The sequence below is a fragment of the Patagioenas fasciata genome, chromosome 11, assembly GCF_037038585.1.
Source record: "Patagioenas fasciata isolate bPatFas1 chromosome 11, bPatFas1.hap1, whole genome shotgun sequence".
Lineage (NCBI taxonomy): Eukaryota > Metazoa > Chordata > Aves > Columbiformes > Columbidae > Patagioenas > Patagioenas fasciata.
Genome location: NC_092530.1, coordinates 26,807,519 through 26,827,642, shown reverse-complemented (window position 1 = coordinate 26,827,642; position 20,124 = coordinate 26,807,519). Strand labels below are relative to the sequence as shown.

Here is a 20,124-nt window from a genome sequence, read left to right as displayed (position 1 = left end):
CCACGCGGATGATGTGTCCCATTTCCCCCACCTCCTTATTAAAATACTTTCTGGAGAGGCGAATTCCAGCCTGAAATGAATTTTCCAAACCATATTTTATTAGGAATGCTTCCTTTTAACGGCCGGCACAGGAGCCCACCAGGGTCAATATTTCTCCAAAATTACAGCCAAGGGAGTTCGGGAAGGTTTGCGCCAGAATTTCTCCTGCAATTCCTGGCTGTCCAACAAGAGCACGATCCCCCCGCTCCCCGGCGGAGCAGCAAAGAGGCCGATCAGATCCCAAAAGCACCTCCAGCCCCCCCCAAAACCTCCCTCAGACACAATGGCACAAAATTGAAACCATATTGGCTCCCCGAGACCCTGGAAAGGGGCTCGCAGGCATCCCGGGGAAAGCTCGCTCAAGCTTTAGGCCGAGCTTGTCCCATGCGCAGCTTTGTGACAATTCTCTCCTTTTATCCAGCAAAAGCATTTCTAGGCCTATTTTCTTCCACCCTTTAAAGACATAGAATTATTCAGCATAGGAAGTGAGGATTTCACTGCTGCTGTTTGGACACACACCTAGGAGCCAAAGGAAAACGTTTCCCTAGTACAGCATGAAGTCTTGCAGCTTAAGCTGGTCTTAACCAGACCAGGAAATCGTTCCTGTGATCAGATCGGGTATCAGCATCCCTCCGATAAGCACCACGAGACCAGGAACCAGCCCGTGCCGCCCGGTGAAGCTCTAAGGCAGAGCTGCCCAGGGGAGAACGGCACAGAAAAACATGTTCACTATTTACAGTGACACCACCAAGGCCCAAACGGCCCAACGCACGACGCTTTCTCCTTCTATCTGTTGGAAAATTCCACTTATCGATGTTATTTTTAAAGGCTTTAGCTCTCCTTACTCTAAAAACAAGAGCTAAAGCTCAGCATAGGGCTGGCATAGTGCAGAAAGGGCCTCAAAAGCCCAAAATATGGCAGAGAACGTGCGTGGGGCGTTTTAACGCATCCATCCAGGAGAGTTAAGCCCAGTCTAACAAAGAGCGTGGCTTTTCCTCCAACTGGAACCAGACGTTGTACAACACGAGGAAGCCAGGCTGGGGAACCACGAGCCCGGCAGGAGCAGTGGGAAGAGCCTCTGCCCGACATCATAAAACCTGCACAAATTAAGCGTTAAGGCATAAAAGTGAGGGACCCCAAAAACTGACCCCAAAGACGAGGGTCTAGGGTCAGCCCAAACCAACAGGGCAGGAACGGGACCCTAAATGGGCATCGAGAGCCCCCACCAAGGCGAAACCCAACCATGGCTGCTGTTCCAGCGCTGGGATCCCTCCCAGCCATTTCTGGGTGGAAATACCCACATTTCGGGCACTTCCCACTTTGTTCCTCCGCCCCATATCCCAGGTCTTGGCAATTTAATTAAAGCCAAGGCTAACAAAGTGGGCTGGGGCGACATGGCACATCCACCCCCCTCCCCGAAAGGCATTGCTACCTCCAGCTGCTGCTTTTCAACTCCAAACAGGGATTTTCTGGAAGCGATTTGCCGACACCGCGGGCTCGCGAGCACGACGGATCAATTCCCAAGGGGAAAAGGATTTTACCCGATCCCCCCCGCACTTTTTCTGCTCTCAACCGAGGGACGCACCTCCACGAGGAAGGGAGGATAAAACCACACCAAGCAGGAGGATTCACTCGGGGACGCCCTCGTCCCAGCAAAGTTAAAATTAAATTAGATAAAATCACAATAGACATAAAAGTTTGGTTGGGATAGGAGCGTTGGAGCAGGAAGGTGCTGCAAATCGACTCCCTTCTCCAACCCTCAAAAACTCCTTTTTTTAAGGGAGAAATGGCCAAGATAAACAAACACAGTGATTTACAAGATAAAGCACAGCAAGGGGGCTACACCACCACCAGCCCCGAGCACCTTCCACTCCTCCTCCTCCTCGCCCTTCATCCCGGAGAGCTGCGAAAGCTCCTTCTCATTGTTCCTGCGGCTCAGCCGGGGCCCAGACACGAACATACAACACACACATATATATATAATTTCAATGTATATACAGCCGGAGAGAGGCAGGGGAGCAGCCCCGCAGCCGGCCGCCCCCCCCGCCTTCCTTTTAGGATAAAAAAATAATTAAAAAGCCAGAAAAAACATAAAAATAAAAATAAAAATAGCTAATAAATCCAGTTCTCGCGTCGGCGTGGGACGGGGGAGCGGCGACCCGGCTCCTCCGCAGCCTCCCGAGCCCGGGCACAGGGAAAAGTGAAAAAATTCCTTAAAATTAAAGGGTTTTTTAAAAAACAAAACTCGTTTTTTTTTAAAAAAAAAAAAAACAAAAAAACAAAAAATCGGAAGAGATTACAAGGAGAAGAAAACGTTTAAAAGCCAAGAGGATTCTTAGAGGTTAAAAAAATCAAAATTAAAGCACTTTCTGGTTTTTCTAAGGGAAGGTGAACGCGGAGCAGCCGCCGGCGCTCGGTCCGTTCTCCAGCTGGGGGTCGCTCCTCTCCGTCCGTCTCCCGCAGCCTCCAGCCGATCATTTCTCCTTAAAAATCCTGCGGTTTTCGGTTTTTTTTAAATTTTTCCTTGGTTTAGGGGCTTTTTTTTGTTTTTGCCGGGGGGGGGTGCGAGGTGGGTTCCCCCCCCACCCCACGCTTCCCCTCCGCGCACCCTCCGTTCCGCCACGTACTTGGGGTTCGCGGCGCTCCACGACACCGGCTCCAGGCTCTTGGCGAACGGGGCGGCCAAGCGGCACAGGGCGAGCAGGACGCCCAGCAACCACCGCCCGCCGCGGGGCCGCGCCATCGTCCCTCGGCGGCGGGACGGGACGGGCGTCAGGCGCCCATTCCGCTCCCCCGCCGCCTTCCTCCGGCTCCCGTCCCGCCGCCGCCTCCTCCGCCTCCTCCTCCGCCGCCGTCCCCTCCCGTACAGCGGCACCGCCCGCCGCGACGGCCGCTCTACCCCTCCACGCAGGCAAATGGAACGGGCAGCCCTAAGCGAGGCGGCCAATGGCTGAGGGGAGCGGGGGGGGGCCTTGAGGCGCGGGGACACGCCCACTTGGTTTTCTTAAAGGGCGCGCGTAGCTTTTTTGTGTTTTATGGTTTTCACCGATTTATTCGAGTTGTAACCGGGCAAGGCGGGGAGAGGGGAGCGACGGGGAGGAGGACGGGCCGTCGGGGCGCCCCCGGCGCCCCGACGGCCCGTCCCCCTCCCCGTCGCCCCCCTCTCCCCGCCCCGCATTCAACCGCGATCCAACAGCGCCCCCTAGCGGACACTGCTGGCCCCACCCCTGCCCGCACTTGGGAACCGCGATCGGCCCGAGGTCGCGGTTATCCCGGCTTTATTTTGGGGGGGGGGGGGGGGCGGGGAACGATGGGGAAAACGGCTCCGATTTGGGCCGATTTACGCCGAAATACTAAATAAATGCTTTTCCTTTCATTTTTCTGAAGATCCGGTCTGGTTTTTTTCTATTACAAACATTGAAAACACCTCTCCAGAGTCAGTTCTCTATTACAAGAAGATAATAATAATAATAATAGTAATAATAATAATAATAATAATAAGAAGAAGAAGAAGAAGGAGGAGAAGAAGAAGAAGAAGAAGAAGAAGAAGAAGCAGAAGAAGAAGAAGAAGAAGCAGAAGAAGAAGAAGCAGCAACTCTGGTGTCAGTTCCATTTCCCATAAGAAATCTCTTTTAAACCCCCTCGGAGTCAGTTTCCTTTCTGTTGTGAAACCAAACAAACGTGAATAAATAAATAGGAAAAGCGACACAGTCTGGCACCAGTTTCCCTTTCATTAATAAAATAACAGTAAAAACACTGGAGTCAGTTCACCTTCTCTTACAAACATTGAAAAAAATCCCTGGACTCAGTTCGCATCCAACTTAGGAAATGCCGAACGCCCTCATTTTGCGACACGTTTCTCTCCGTTACTGTTTTTCGTGCCTCTATTCCCACGTTTCTCCCACAGTAAAACCCTTTTGTCAAACTGGGGTGGAGATTCACCACATTTCTGCGTTTTAGGGTAAAAGCAGCCCCGGGGCGCAGCGCCTTGCAGTCCTGGGGACACCCGGGTTCTAAAGAGATGGAAACACTTGAGAAAAGAGGGGAAGAGAGACTTTAAAATAAGAATAATAATTTGGATTATTTGGAGGGAGGATCGTGAGGGCAACCCGGGGGCCCACGGCCCTGCCCGTCTCTCCCTGCCCCATCATCTCCGGCGCCGACATCGCGCCGGTTGCCATGGCGATGCCGGCTCAGGTGGGGATGCAGGAATCCCTGGGAAGGAGGATGCTCTGCCCAGACCACCCCCATGGGCAGGGGAGAAGGAGGCGGGATCCCTTCAGGATCGAACCCCCCCCTCGCCGCAAACCAGTGGAGCCCAGTTTGGTACTGGGGAACAGGTGAGGGAGCCAGGCAGAGTCACCAACCTGCATCCAAAGGTCCCCCTGCGCCATGTTGTCGCGGGTGACAATGGCACGGCTGCTCCTGGCTCACTGGGACACCTGGGTGCTGGGTGACACCTGGGCGCCGGGTGGCACCCGGGTTTGTTGCCTCTGCCCATGCAGGAATGTCTCAGGTGACACCGAACCAAACACCTGTAGGGTGGGAAAGGCACCGTGGCACAGGGAGAGGTGTCACTGGTAGCAGGGGACACCTTGGCGAGGTGGCATCACTGCGGGAGAAGGGGAAAAACCCTTCCCAGTACTTCCCAGTGTAGCTCCCATGGCAGGGAACACCCACCCAGTGAACTCATTCCAGGACAAAATTCCTGCTTTTCCCACCCAGCCCTGCTAAGGAAATTGGGGGTGCTGAACCAGGGAGATTCCTCAAATGGTTCTGGGTAAAAATAGAAAAAGAATAAAACAAAACCAATAAACTAATTGGAAAATGGGATGGGCTGGGAGCAACAACAGCCTGTCCTCCTCCAAGAGCAAGTGTGCAGGAAGAGAGCAACAAGAGCAAGTGTGCAGGAGAGTGCACGGAGAGCGAGTGTACAGTGCACCCAGAGCGAGTGTGAGGAGAGTGCACAGAGAGCGTGAGTAGAGGGTGCACAGAGCACGAGCGTGCAGGGCAAGTGCACAGAGAGCGTGTGGGAGTGGAGAGTGCACAGAGAGCCAGTGTGCAGGGAGAATGTGCACGGAGTGTGCAGGGAGAGCGCACCGAGAGTGAGTGTGCAGGGAGAGCGCACAGAGTGCGAGTGTGCAGGGAGAGTGCACTGAGAGTGAGTGTGCAGGAAAAGTGCACAGAGAGTGAGTGTGCAGGAGAAGTGCACAGAGTGCACCCGGAGCAAGTGTGCAGTGCACCCAGAGCAAGTGTGCAAGGAGAGTGCAGAGAGCCAGTGTGCAGACAGAGTGCGCAGAGAGCAATTGTGCATGGAGTGTGCACAGAGAGTGACCATGCACAAAGAATGCACACAGTGTGCACGAAGAGTGAGCGTGCATGGAGAGGGCACACACAGAGGGTGTGCACAGAGGGAGCGTGCACACAGAAAGCGGTCACAGAGTGAGTGTGCACAGAGAGAGCACGCAGAGGCTGTGCATGGAGCGAGAGTGCATGGACGGAACACACATGGCGAGAACACACACAGAGCATGCATGGAGCAAGTGTGCACGGAGAGATCACACCTAGTGAGCCTGCACAGAGCACACACAGAGACTGTGCACAGAGCACACACAGAGACTGTGCACAGAGCGTGCGCGGAGAGAGCACAATCAGCGCGCGTGCCCACAGAGAGCACACGCACAGTCTGTGCACAGAGCACACACAGAGCACACACCCGGTGAGCGTGCCCGCAGTGAGCACACACAGACCATGCACAGAGTGTGCCCGCAGTGAGCACACACACAGACCATGCACAGAGCACACACAGAGCGCACACCCGGCGAGCGTGCCCGCAGTGAGCACACACAGACCGTGCACAGAGTGTGCCCGCAGTGAGCACACACACAGACCGTACACAGAGTGTGCCCGCAGTGAGCACACACACAGACCGTGCACAGAGCACACACAGAGCGCACACCCAGCGAGCGTGCCCACAGTGAGCACACACAGACCGTGCACAGAGTGTGCCCGCAGTGAGCACACACAGACCATGCACAGTGTGCCCGCAGTGAGCACACACAGACCGTGCACAGAGCACACACAGAGCGCACACCCAGCGAGCGTGCCCGCAGTGAGCACACACACACAGACCGTGCACAGAGCACACACAGAGCGCACACCCAGCGAGCGTGCCCGCAGTGAGCACACACACAGACCGTGCACAGAGCACACACAGAGCACACACCCGGTGAGCGTGCCTACAGTGAGCACACACTGGCTGAAGTTCAGAGGCCGCCCCAGCTGCGGGGGCTCCCCCCAGCCCTCCCACCTGTCCGGAGGATTCGCGTGCCGTACGTCGTGGGAAGCAGCGCTTATATGATCCTGTGCCAAGGACACGTATGCGCACACAGGCGCAGGGGGCGAGTACCGGGACACACGCAGCGTGACCCCGCACCAGCTGCGCGAGCCGCTCCCGGGTGCCCCGGCCACCCAGAGCCGCAGGCGCGGTGGATGCAGCTCTGCATGCAGGATTGACGATGTGGGACTTGGCTCTGGGTGGCTCTGGCTGCCTTTGATGTCCGGAGCAGGGGACAGCTGGGCGATGGATTAAATGACTGTGGGTGTCACGAGTTTCAAGGGACTCAGCTCCTGCACGGGCTCCCCGGAGGAGAAGGCTGCAGCTGGCTCCCTTTCTGGGAGGGTGCAGGGGTTTCCAGCAGCCCAAAAACCTGGAGCTGCCCCAGAATCTTTGCATACAGCTGGGGGCGGCTGTGGGAGAAGAAAGGACATCACTTAACTCCCACATTCTTCATATTTTTGGGGCCCAGGAGTTGTGCCACACGCACCTCAGCACATCCCCTGTGCGCACATCACACCATCCCCTGCCCACATCGCGTGCCCTTTGGTCTCCATCTTCTCCCTCATCCACCTCCCTCGAAACCTACTTTAAAATGATAAAGCGAACTTGGGGGGCGAGCTGGGGGATTCACTCCCACCTGCTTCGTTCTAAAGGGACAAGGCGAGAAAGCAGTTTTTGCACCCCTTTCGGTATCACCCCCAATCTGCGCAGCTCCACTTCATCCCCCTCCTCCCCAGCAGCTTCTTGCCGTGCACAATCACACCCTCATCAAGCGATGATCTCCATCCCAAAATGTATTCCGCAGCCACTTCATATTTAAATTACCTGAGAAATTTCATAGCGAAAGAGTAATGGGATAAAGCAGAGCGAAAGAAAATTTAGGCTGAACACCAGGAAAAACTGCTTAGTGCTGAAATCTGCTCGGCTGTGGGATGGTTCCCTCAGGGAAGCGTTTGAGTTATTTAAAACTCACCTAAATAAAAATCGGCGGGGAATAAACTTTGCTCGTCCCAAAGGCACGGGCACCGTGGGGCCTGGTAGATCTTCCCCTGAACTATTTTTGGGATGAAAGGGATGAGATCTCAGCGGGCTGGACCCACTCGGCACGCGGATCCCAAACGGCTTTGCGGGGAAACAGCCCCGTGCAGACTGGGGCCAAAACTCAGGATTAATCCAACCCACGTTAGAAAAGAAACCCACGGATGCTGGATGCGGGGAGATATCTGACGAGCCCTGCACCTATTAAATAGCAAACAGCCCAGCAAAACGGGTGCCAGAAAACCAGCGTCGCGCTGCGAAATCAGGGGATGGCGCTCAGAAATGAAGGTGATGTCAGGGATTTGCTTTCGCCGTGATTTATACCGTCGCTCCTGCGCTCCGGCTCCTGGAAACTTGCACCTTCTGCAGATGTGCTGGCTGATTAAAGTGATGCAATGTATTCGCGAGCTGTGTAATATGATTTTAATTAAAAAGCCCGTATTCTAACTGAAAATCTGCTCTGGCTGCTCAGCCCCAGCGCCGCCTCTGGCGCTTCCCGGGTGCTGGGGACGCATGAGCCCAGCAAGGAAACGCAGCAGCACGAGGTGGTCGGGTTCCAGAAGACCCGTTTTATGGGGCTGAGAGGTCTCCTGCATAATGATCCAGGGAAAGGAAGTATTAAAATCTTTAACCAGTTTTCAGAGATGCGATAATTAAGGTGTTGTAAGCTACAATTGCCTGGAAAACAAAAAAGAGAAAGGCAAGGAATAAGATTTGGATCATTTCAGAAGTGGCCATGCATGGATCTGAGGTTAAAAAAAATAGATTTAAAATAAAAGAACGAGGAAAAGAAAATTCCTGTAAGGAAAAGAGAGTGTGAAAGGTGACTGAACAAGGGCCTGCGAGGAAGAAGAGCGGAGGAAGCGGGAGGCGGGAGTGAGGCCGCGGGCACTGGGGAGTCAGGGAGCCTGGTTGAGGAAGGCGCTCAGCACTGTCCCACCATCCGCCGGCTCATCAGGCGCTTAGCACGGGCATAATGCTTAAGCATCTTCAGTGGAGCTGCTCCCTTTCATCGGGATCTCTGGGGAGGAAAGAATATTGGCTTAAATTAATGAGGCCTCAGAAATGGGCGAGAGAGATTGAATTTACTGCTTTACTCGGTGCTTTCTGCGAGGGACGAGCGGTGGCAGCTGCTGGTCCAGGGCATCCCTCGCTCCTCCTGAGGGCTGGACGAGGTGACACCAAAACCTGTGTCCCTGGCAGGGCTGGCGTCACCCTGAAACACAACGGGACTGCAAACGGGGCAGCGGGAAAGTCCTGGGCAGCCAGAAGTTCCCAAAAACCAAGTTACGCACGCTAGAAGTCCCGGCCAGGAGGAGATTGTCTTGCTCTTCTAAAGAGCGAATGCAATGAGTGGTAGGGAGCTATTTTTAGAATATTGTAGGGAACATAATGAAAATGACTCAAATTGGCCCTAAACTGCACAGTAATATATCCCAACAGCAACGTGGTGGGGATATATCTATATCTATATCTATATATAGATATCTGTAAGGTAGGAATCTACCCGCTCATGCAGAGCGTGCTGGAGGAGGAGGAGGAGTATCTAACGGGGTACGGCAGAGGTCATTCGTTAACATGGTCCTTAATGACCTGGCAGAAGACGTGAGCAGCACGTTAATGACCTGGCACAGAAGATAAGCAGCTTGTCAATGGAATTCCCATTCCCATTCCCATTCCATCGGCGGACGCCCCGATGCGCGGGGCTGCGCGCGCTTCCCGTCAGGGAACATGAAAGGGGCCCGAAACACGCACAGGAAACCTCATGAGTTTGTTAAGGGGTCAGAATAAAAAAATCTAATGGGATCTATCTGATTAAAACCTTGTCAGAGCGGGAAGAGCAGCAGCTCGGCAAAGGCTGCTGGGGGTGGCAGAGCAGCAGGTCAGGTTTAATATGCAGCTATGCCGGAGATCTTCTCATCTACCTCTCCTAGGGAAAACATAAAGTGCATTTTCAGGTCACTGATCCACTGAAAGAAGGAAAAGCCCCAAAAAGGAGCAGAAGCTGGAGGAATGGTATGTAAGCCGAGATTTTAAAACACATGGATCTGTTTTCTTTGGACCGGTAGCGGCGAGGGGAAGTCACAACTGCATGCAAATATCCCACAAGGTTTTAACACCAAAGGAAAAATGATGGAGGGTGCCAGAGGAGCAGAAGGTGAGCTCAGGCCATATCCTGCCCCACGGGAAAGCGCCGGGAGCCCGAGGCCGTGGTTTGCACCACCGGTACCCTGAGGGGCACGCGGCTGCGGCGGAGGAGCCCGCGGCACCAAACCTCGGGGATCCCAGGCTGCTCGCCCGCTTGCCGCAGCCTCTGTGCCTTGGTCGGGGTGGCCAAAAAAGCTGGCTGCCAACCTCATGGTCAGATCTGTTGTCCCCAGTGTCAGATCTGCCATCCCCAATGTCAGATCTGTTGTCCCCAGTGTCAGGTCTGCCATCCCCAATGTCAGATCTGTTGTCCCCAGTGTCAGATCTTCCATCCCCGATGTCAGATCTGTTGTCCCCAGTGTCAGATCTGCCAAATTCGGTGTCAAATATGCTGTCCCCAGTGTCAGACCTGCTGTCCCCAGGGTCAGAGCCCATGGCTCGGCAGGACGGTGGGTCTCTGCTGGCTGGCAGACGCTGGGGACAGCTGTGCAGGGCCACAGTCACCGTGCTGCTGCAGGAGGGACCTGGAGCTAGAGGAGCTGGACTGGATGGGCTGAACTCCTATTTCAGCTCCCAACTCATGGGCACCCCCCCAGGGCAGGGTCCCCGCAGAAATCCCAGCACGTCCCCACCCGCGCAAGTGCCCCGACCCAGCCGGTGATCTCACGTGAATGAGCTCAGAGCTGGCTGGGTCCTGCCAGGATTTACATGGGAGGCTCCAGAGAGTCTGTGTGTACTCAGAGCCCTCCCGAGGGGAGGGGAGGGGAGAGGAGTGGGGCTCCCTTTCCTGCTCCCCCACCCTGCCCTGCCAGCTCCCGCTCCCTGGCAGCCCACGCTGCCTCCCCGGGCAGCTGCACCAGCTGCCAGCACCAGCTCTGCTGCCCCGGGGCAGCCAGCTCCAGCACCCCTGCGCACCTGCACCCTGCAGCCCTGCACCCTGCGCACCTGCACCCTGCAGCCCTGTACATCTGCACCCTGCATCCCTGCACCCTGTACCCTGCATCCCTGCACACCTGCATCCTGCAGCCCTGCACATCTGCACCCTGCATCCCTGCACACCTGCATCCTGCATCCCTGCATCCCTGCACCCTGCAGCCCTGTACATCTGCACCCTGTACCCTGCATCCCTGCATCCCTGCACCCTGCACCCCTGCACATCTGCACCCTGCATCCCTGCACCCCTGCACATCTGCACCCTGCATCCCTGCACCCTGCACACCTGCACCCTGCACCCCTGCACACCTGCATGCCTGCACATCTGCACCCTGCATCCCTGCACATCTGCATCCTGCATCCCTGCACACCTGCACCCTGCATCCCTGCACACCTGCACCCTGCACCCGGCATCCCTGCGCATCTGCGCCTTGTGCACCTGAACCCTGCACATCTGCACCCTGCATCCCTGCACCCTGCACACCTGCACCCTGCATCCCTGCACACCTGCACCCTGCATCCCTGCACACCTGCAACCTGCATCCCTGCACACCTGCATCTGTGCATCTTGCATCGCTGCACACCTGCATCCATGTACCCTGCATCCTTGCACCCTTGTATCCCTGCATTCCTGCATCGCTGCACCCCTGCACATCTCCACCTGGCACCCCTGCATTCCTGCATCCCTGCACCCTGCATCCCTGCAGACCTGCACCCTGCATTCTTACATTCCTGCATCCTTTTATCCCCACATGTATCCCTGCACTCTGCACCCCTGCATCCCTGCACCCCTGCATCCCCAAATTCCAGCACCCATGTCCCTGCACCTCTGCATCCCTGCACCCCTGCATCCCTACCTCCTGTGCATCCCTGCATCCTCACATCCCTGCGCTTCTGCAGCCTTGCATCCCTACATCCCTGCATCCTCATATGCCTGCACCCCTCCATCCCCACACCCCAGCACCCCTGCATTCCCTGCACAGGCCATCCCCACCCACCCCAGGCATCAGGAGGGGACCCCATTTCCCCCCAGGCAGGACACCAAGGCTGTGATCCCTCCCGTTCAGGCAGAACGTGCTGCCGTGCTGCCCGCTTGGGCCGTGGGTTGTGCCACGCGGCCCGGGTGCCTGTGGCAGCCGTTCTGCTCTTCCAGCCGTGCTGAGCCGCTGGTTCCCAGCGCGGAGCAGAACGGGGCCAAAGGCAGCAGAGGAGCACGGAGAAATGATGCTTTATCTCAGCAATCGCAAAAAGGATAAACTGACATCATGGGTAGTTGCACAGCAGCGTTTCTTTTGTGGGGCTGGTAATTTGTGACAGTGAACATCACTGAAAATATCTTAATGAATGTTTATTTTGATGGCTGTGTAGGTTTGGGGTGACGTGTCCCTGGGTCTGGAGCAGGGAAGGGGGCAGGGTAGCGGGAAAAAAGAGGCAGATTTTTTTGACTTGCTGCCCAGAACCACAAAAATGTCTTTAAAAGGCTCCCTCCCTCGCCCCAACAGGCTCATCAGGAGCAGAGAAGAGCTCATGGAAAGAAGAGAGATAGAGAGATAGAAATTCAGAGGCAAGGGGTGAGGGGCAAAGACATGGGAAGGAGACAGACAAACACACACAGAGCAATTTGCATGTTTTATGAGTCTTTGATTTCGGTGTATTTACAACCTCAATGCTAACACCCTGGTGGGAAGTTCTGGAGATTACTGTATTTACCCTCGATTTCGCTTTACATCTTTATCAAGCGATCTGGCTGTCTCGCCTCCAGCCAGCGGTTAACGAGCTGCAGCTACGGCAGGTACGGACGGGCTGCAGAGGAGCTCGGCTCCCCCTGAGCTGCTGGGGTGCCATGGGGTGCTATGGGGTGCTATAGGGTGCTATAGGGTGCCGTGGGCTGCTGCATCTGCCCCGTCAGCCACTGCACCAGACCTGGGGAGAAAGGAGCTTTTGCTGGGATGCTGCTGGAAACGCAAAGAGAATCTTAAGAAACAGCAGAGCTGTCGATGCCTTTTTTCTTTTCCTGGAGGGATCCCATCGCTTTGTTGCTGTTGTTGTTTTATTCCCCGGCTTCAAAGAGAGGTGACAGCATCTCTGGGGTCAGACTGGGTGGTTCCTGGTTCAGCGATGGGTTTATTCTGCACAGGGGAAGAGGAGCCTGAGCCCAGAGCACTTGGTTCCTCAATGGGAGAGGTGCCAAGGCTGCGGCAGCTCCTGCCCGGACAGCATCCTGTTCTTATCCCGTTTCTTTCCCATTTCCATCCTCTTTGAGCCATTTTCTTCCTGTGTTTCCACCGAAAGGATTGAGTCACACGTGCCACAGCAACGGGGCGGCCGCTGGACCGGCGGCTGCAGAACGCGCAGCCACGCGCTTTGTGTTCAGCTGCCGCTGGAAATGTTGCATCCAGCTCCAGAGCAACCTCCAGAAACCTTGTTGTAGCAAATGCCTCTTCTACCAAGGGCCTTTCTGTTGGGAGAGACAATTTTTGGCAGGAATTTCAAGCCCCGGGTGAATCTTTCATCTCATCGGAGAGACCCTGTCCCCCAGACACAACTGTTTGCCCTCCAAGGAGCAACTGCCTGGCGCTGGGTGACCCTAATTAGCACCCTGGAGAAGCAGATAATGAGTGCTTCTTCCAATGCCTTTTGCAACATGTTTGCTTAACATTGATCTTATGATCTGCCTCCATCCCTTGAGGTGCACCCCCAATTCATCCCTTATTCTCTGACCCTCTGAGCACAACAACTTGTCACCAAGGGAATGTTTTCCAGAGGACTTTGGCTTCCTTTAGCCCTTGGATTTCCCCCAGACAGTCAGGATTGTTCTTTATTTCGTATTTTTCCTCGGATTCGGACGCCCACGCGCGCACCAGAAGGACGGCGGTGCCCGGAAAGGCTGCACCCAGAGCGGCCCCGCGCCTGCAGCGCTGCCCTGCCCGCCCGCTCCCCAACTTCTGCCGTTTGAACCCCGGGACTTGGCTGCAAACCCCCCAGTATCTTTTCCACTCCATAATTGGGCAAACGCTGCTCTTCCTATCAGATCTTCAGCGCAAGCACTGACTAGTGTCTACAAGCCCTCCGTGAATAATAAGAAATATTCAAGGAAAAACTTGGACTTTTTCTCATCTCCTTTCTGCCAGGAAACTCATTTTTGGGGGGATACCTGTGGGAAGCGAAGGCAGCTGAAGCGCAGGCAGCTCGCAAGCACGGGCAGTACTCGCATGACTATTCATGGGCAACCTTTGGAGTATTTGCCTAAACGCCAAGCAGATTTGGAGGAAAAACAGGAAAGCTGCAACCCCCCCAAAAGGCAGCGACCAGGCTCTGCCGCCACCTCACCACAATTCCGGCTGCAAAGACTCCGCTGCTGCAAAGAAGCTTCCCCACCACCTCCTTCAGCTCATTTATATTGCCTTTGTTTTTTTTTCCCTGACATTATTTAAATCTTGTTCCTTAATAACTCGACAACTAAAAGCAATTAAGGAGTTCAGTGAGCAGCAGTGATTTCAGCAGTGCCTCTAAAGTGTGCCCAGCTCAGATAAGCCCAGACTGGGAGGCCGGGGGGCCGGGAGATGCCTGGATGTGCCCAGGGGGTACAGGGGGTCCCTGCTGTCCCCAGTCTGAGCCCCCCACACTGCCAGGTGCCCCCAAAGCTCTCGCTCAGAGGGAGGATGGTTGGTGGGGGGCACAGCCCCAGCACCGTGCACCCCTTCACCAGGAGGTGTTTCTCCTCTGACAAAGGATGTTTAAAACAAAACACAGAGGGAGAGAGGAAAAGAAATAAAGAGGGAGAGAGCTGGGTTTTTCTTTCCCAGTGAAGCAGAAGTATTCACGAGGCAGGTGACAATTATTGGCAATAACCTGCCCGCAGCACCTGCCGGGCAATCAGTGCCAAGAGAGATTATTGGGAGGCGAAGGGGCCCTTGGATGACTTGGCTCAGAAACACGTGTGACAGACAAAAGAAGGGGTTCATCCATAGAGAGGGGTGTTTGGCTTTGTATATGGGGCAGCTTACATAAAAACCAGACTGTCCAAAAGCTGGACCTGCAGAAAGGGTAAAGCTCTGCCCCTGGAGGTGGGCAGGGTGGGCGCTGGAGGGGTCCCCATCCCGCTCCTGCTGAATTTGGAAGCCTTTGTGAGCAGCCGGTATGGACAGGGCTGGGTGCGTGAGAGCCCCCACCAACATCCTTGCAGCCAAAACCCCTTTCCACCCTCTCTGGCAAAGGGCTTCTGCCTCCATCCCCGCAGCAATGAGCACCGAGGCAGGAGAGGGAACCTCTTCCCACAGCATTTTAATGAAGAAAACACCCACGGAGGTGGAAGCAGCAGCCACAGCTCCATCCGCCTTCCTCTCGCCTCCCGCAGGGGCTGTGGATGCAACAGGCACTGCCCGTCCAGAAATGTCCCTGCAAACCCCGTGTCTGACCCCCACGGTGACACTGGCAAGCTGGGCACCCCTGGAAAAGGGTGCTGGAGGGGGCACGGCCAGGCAGTAGCACCCAGAAAGAGGGGAGGAAATCTGCATCAATTAACACCAGGCAATTTTCCCACTCATCTTCTAATCGCCCGCTGCACACGCCGCTCCGCAAAGCTCATAACAAAGCGAGGTGGTGGTTTTAGTCCGTGAGCGTGCTTAAGCAAAATAGAGATACCGGGCTTTTAATGTCAACACATCCTTAATTACCAGGGAGCAGGTATTTGATCCGGATAAGCCATTGCTGGATTTCTAGGAACAGAGATGCGTGCGCCCCGGGCAGGACCAGCCCCGTAACGTGGGCTGTAAACTGGAGATGGGGAAGGTGTCTGACGCTGATGGAGCCCCCGGTCCCCAAGAACCGCTGGCATCTCCAAGGCCGGGCAGCAGCCCTGGTGCCGTTTTCAGTGCTGCCCACAAAAGGAAGTAAATAAAAATGCGAATGACTTATTGAAATGTTCCAATTTTCACTGAAAACACAAAGGAGTTTTTCCTCCCAGAAAATGGTTTGCAGCTGGAGGCTTCTTTAGCTGAAAATAAAATTAAAATAAATGTGAGCAAAAAAAAAGGCAATTTGCAGGGAAAGAGCCCCAAAAAACAACCTGAAGGCCCTAATGGCTGTTGGAATATCATTTCTGGGAAGTTCAGAAAGCCCAGTGACAACAAGCACCATGAAGACAAAGGCAGGCAAATGCACTTCTGGAAAAATGCAGGAGCCTGTCCCTGTCCCATCCCTGTCCCTGTCCCTGTCCTATGCCTGTCCCTGTCCCATCCATGTCCCTTGTCCCATCCCTGTCCCTGTCCCATCCCTGTCCCTGTCCCATCCCTGTCCCTGTCCCATCCATGTCCCTTGTCCCATCCCTGTCCCTGTCCCTGTCCCATCCCTGTCCCTTGTCCCATCCCTGTCCCTGTCCCATCCCTGTCCCCGTCCCATCCCTGTCCCTGTCCCTGTCCCTGTCCCTGTCCCTTGTCCCATTCCTGTCCCCGTCCCATCCCTGTCCCTGTCCCTGTCCCATCCCTGTCCCCGTCCCATCCCTGTCCCTGTCCCTGTCCCTGTCCCTGTCCCTGTCCCTGTCCCATCCCTGTCCCTTGTTCCATCCCTGTCCCTGTCCCTGTCCCTGTCCCTGTCCCATCCCTGTCCCTGTCCCTGTCCCTGTCCCATCCCTGTCCCTTGTTCCATCCCTGTCCCTGTCCCTGTCCCTGTCCCTGTCCCATCCCTGTCCCTTGTCCCATCCCTGTCCCTGTCCCTGTCCCACCCCTGTCCCTGTACCATCCCCGTCCCTACCCTGGGGTCCCCAGCACCAAAGTCAGGCTCCCCCAACACGGAGCTGCTGCACGCAGGTCACTGAAGTCCCTTTGGTGCTGTCCCCATGCCACTCAATCCCATTACCTGTAGCGACCCCATCGCCTGTGCAAATGCCAAGAAAAGCTAAATTGACCTAAACGCAGATATTTGGCACCAGCCTGATGCACCCTTGGCTCTTTGGTACCAGTGCCACGGGCATGTCGCATCTCCCCAGGCAAAGCCAGGCCCGAGCTGCAGCATCACCAGGGCCGGCACCATCCACCCCACGACCTCCTCTGCGCTTTGCCTGTTTTTTGGGTGAGGGCACCCCCATGGCGGGAGATGCGGCTCCCGCGGAGGAGCCCAGACGGGTGAGGCTCGCTCCTGTCAAAACATTTCAGAACAATAGTCATAAAGCACAGCCAGATCAAAACAAGTTAAAACAGAGCCGCCAAGGTCTGGTCACCTCATAAACCACAGATAAAGCCAGAAAGGCCTCGCTAAAGCAGGTTTGATCTTCCTCCCTTCCTGTATCTCTTTCATAAACATCTTTGGGAGCTGTGGGAGCAGAGCCTTATTGATGAAGTCCGAAAACTAACATCCTCTGGCTGCCGGGAGAGCCCAGCTCGCTATCCCACGCTTCGTCCAACCCATCCAGGGCAGCGCCAGCCTTGGCCATTCTGCCAGCTCTGCGGAACCACCGGCCATCCTGGCCCAGAAGCTCCTCTCTTTACTTTAAGCCAATTCCTTGCCAAGTTCCTCACTTCAGAAGAGAGAAAAATGGGATAAAAGAGAAGCCCTTGGGCCACCCCAGCTGTTGGACCTCGGTGGGGTGTTGGCCGGAGGAGCGGGTCCCATTGATGGAGGGGAAAGCATCTCAAGAGCTTTTGGAGAGTGGAGTCGCACCAAAGAGGAGAGGGATGTTCCTTCTGTAGCAGCTCCCAGGAGCAGCAAAAGGCAGAGGGGGCTTTGGAAAAGCTTCCTGGGCTTGACACCCAGGCTGTGACACCGGTGCAATCAGAGTAATGGAGCAGAGGTTTTGAGCAGCGAGGTTGCTGTGCGGTGGTTGGGTTTGCTAAAAGCTTTTCTGCAAGGTCGCTCGGTGGAGGGTGGCGAGGAAAGGGAGCTGCCCCGGGTTAGATGAGAAGGTCTTGTAGATTAATCACTGGTTATTGACAGCGGGCGAGGATTTGGAGCGAACAGGCTGTTTGTGCAGCGGAGGGGACTTGCAGCAAGCCTGGCCACGGACGTCCCCATGTCCCCTTCAGAAATGATCCAGGAGCACAGCAAAGCAGGGAGCTCGTACCAAATTATTCAGGCAGCCAGATCTAATGCTGACAACGAAGAATTGCAGGGAAATGTAATGATCTCGCGGAACAGGGCAATAAAATGGCAGATGAACTTCACTATTCGTAATTGCAAAGTAATGAACATGAAAAGCATCACCCCCAGCGCACAGGCAGAGCGACAGGCTCTGGATCAGCAATTACTGGTGTTTAAAGAGATCTCGGAGACATCGCAGAGAGCTCTTTGAAGAACATCCTTTCAACAATTAGTGAGAGGCAAAAGGCAAGTGGAATATTAAGAACTCTTAGAGCCAGAAGAGAGAACAAAAGAGAAAATGTGTTTCTTTCCTTCATCTGGAGCCGTGGAGCTCCCGCAACTCGGCTGCAACCGCCCCGCGCCATCAAGAGGTGCAGAACAGCATCACGGTGCTGATGGGAGGTTTGGGATAGCACCCGGATGGAGCAGGGCCGGAGGATGGAGAGGCAAATAACTGAAAATCATCAAGGTTTACAAAACAGCGAATGGGAAAAGCGACAAGCCAACAGCTTTAACGCAAAGGAGGAAAAGTACTTTTCCAACAAGGGGGTTTACTGAATTGTGAGACTTGTCACCAAAGGGGATTCCTCACCACCGGCTCAAGAATGTGCAGAAGCAAAAATGAGATCATCTGCGGTTAAATCCTGCGGGGCTCGTCATCCGCGCCGGCTCTGCCGCCGCGCACCCCCGGCACAGACCTTGATGTGCCACGGCTGTTTGACCACGGCCATCAAACAACACCTCCAGGGCCGGGGGCGGGAGAGCCGTGTCCCACGGGTTCTGCCACAGGGAGAGCTTGGGGATGGGGAAAAGAAAGCGGCCAGAACCAAGTGTTTGAGTCCTTCACCTGGAACCTCCTGGGAAATGTATGGAGCCTTCTGGGGATCAGCATGCCAACAATTTCCGGAGTTGTTGTTTTGTTGTTTTCCCAGAGCTATGAATCTGGGGAGCGGGTTTTCTTCTTAAATCCTTCATCTACATCCTTTGTTGCAATACCCCACTTCTCAAGGAATTTTCCACATCTTCCTAGGAAATCCTCAGTCTAAAGTCTTAGTATATTTTTCCCAGGTCTTTCTATGACTTGTGTCCAGAACATTGCCAGGAATATTCAAGGGCTTCATGGGACTTCCCCGCTCTGGAACATTTCAAGGAATTCCCCAGAGCTTCACTGACCTTCCCCCTTCTAGAAGCTTCCCAGGAATGTTCCAATTTCCCCAGGAGTTTTCTGTCTTTCAGGAGTTTCCTGGTATTTTCTTACCCCTCCAGGAGCATCCCGACGCATGTTCCACTCCTGCCCTCATCCATCACCGCCAATGAGTGGGGCACACATGGTCAGCAGGCACACGTGGCCACGTGTGGCCAGATGCGAGGGGAGAAGGGAAGAAAAGCAAAAGCAAGATAAATCACAGCACTAAGCCCCCAGATTGCTGCAGAACATCTCCCGGCCAGGCTGGTTTCTCTGGCTGCTCCCACAGTGGTCAAACCCCGCCGAGGTCCCTGGAGGTGCTCAGGGCTCTTCACAAGCCCCTCAGGACACCCTGCGAGCTGGACTCAGGGTTCCTGCTTCAACCAACTCAGCACCCACCCAACCAAGGATGCCCTTGCTTTGCAGCTTTGCACTGGGGGTCACAAAGCGAGCATCTCCCCAGGACACCTCAGGGTGCTGGGGGGTCACCCAAGAGCCCTGGCACCCACCCTGGTGTGGGCTGACCCACAGGGAGGAGGAGCAGGGGCTGCAGGAGCACCCATGGGTGCCCACCACCCACCCCTGCCCCAGGACTTTGGTGGCAAACGGATGGCAGAAAGCACTGGGTGCCCTTTTCCAGGCACAGAGGAGAAGTGCTGGGGAACAGTGGATGCTGCCCCCCCAGCACTGGCTTTGGGGACCCCTGGGTGCAGGCAGGGTCTTGCCATGGTCCCCCCGCCACCTGCACCCTGCCCGGCCGCTGACTCACGCGGGAGGGACGGGCGCGCCTCTTCTGCAAATATTTTCTGAAATGCAATAGCCGAGGCCGTATTTACTCTGTTTATCTTTCTGACATTATTTATTTCCTACCTGGCGGCGGGAGGCGGGGGGACCGTCAGCACCGGGCCGGGCTGAGCGCCTCGCCGGGCCGTGTTGACTTTGGCAGAGGGAACGAGAACCCAGGGCCAACCTGGGCAGGGTGGGATGTGGTGAGGAAGAGGAGGCAAGGAAGAAGAAGAATAGGGGGGACGGAGAGCTGGCTCTGGGGCTGCTGGGCTGTGAGGACAGCACACAGGCAGGAGCAAGGGGCAAGGTGGGGAAATTGCTCCCACAGCCCAATTTTGCTGGAGTTGGGGTTGTGATGCCCCCAGGAGCAAAGGCTGGGGGAGCAGAGAGAGTCTTTCCTCCTACCCCAGGGCTGATTCTGTGGCCAAGTGTTTCGCGGTGAAACCCAAAGGGTGGCAGGGATGGGAGGCACAGGGGGAAAAGAGGTGCTTTCTCTGTCCAAAGCAGCACCCACTTTCCTCTTCCTATTCCTCCTCCTCTCCCACCGCCGGACCTGCAGTCTGGGCATCCTGCTGACAAC

The 20,124-nt window shown here is 55.4% G+C and overlaps 1 protein-coding gene across 1 annotated transcript in view; it reads right to left on the bottom strand.

Moving 5' to 3' along the window:
• The window catches only part of EFNB1 (ephrin B1), a 47,098-nt gene extending 44,180 nt beyond the window's left edge, over positions 1–2,918 (bottom strand). The window contains exon 1 of the mRNA XM_065846211.2: positions 2,667–2,918. Coding sequence (XP_065702283.1) covers positions 2,667–2,782 — 116 coding nt within the window. The 5' untranslated portion in view covers positions 2,783–2,918. The remainder of the gene's footprint in view (positions 1–2,666) is intronic.
• Between the last annotated feature and the right edge of the window lie 17,206 nt (positions 2,919–20,124).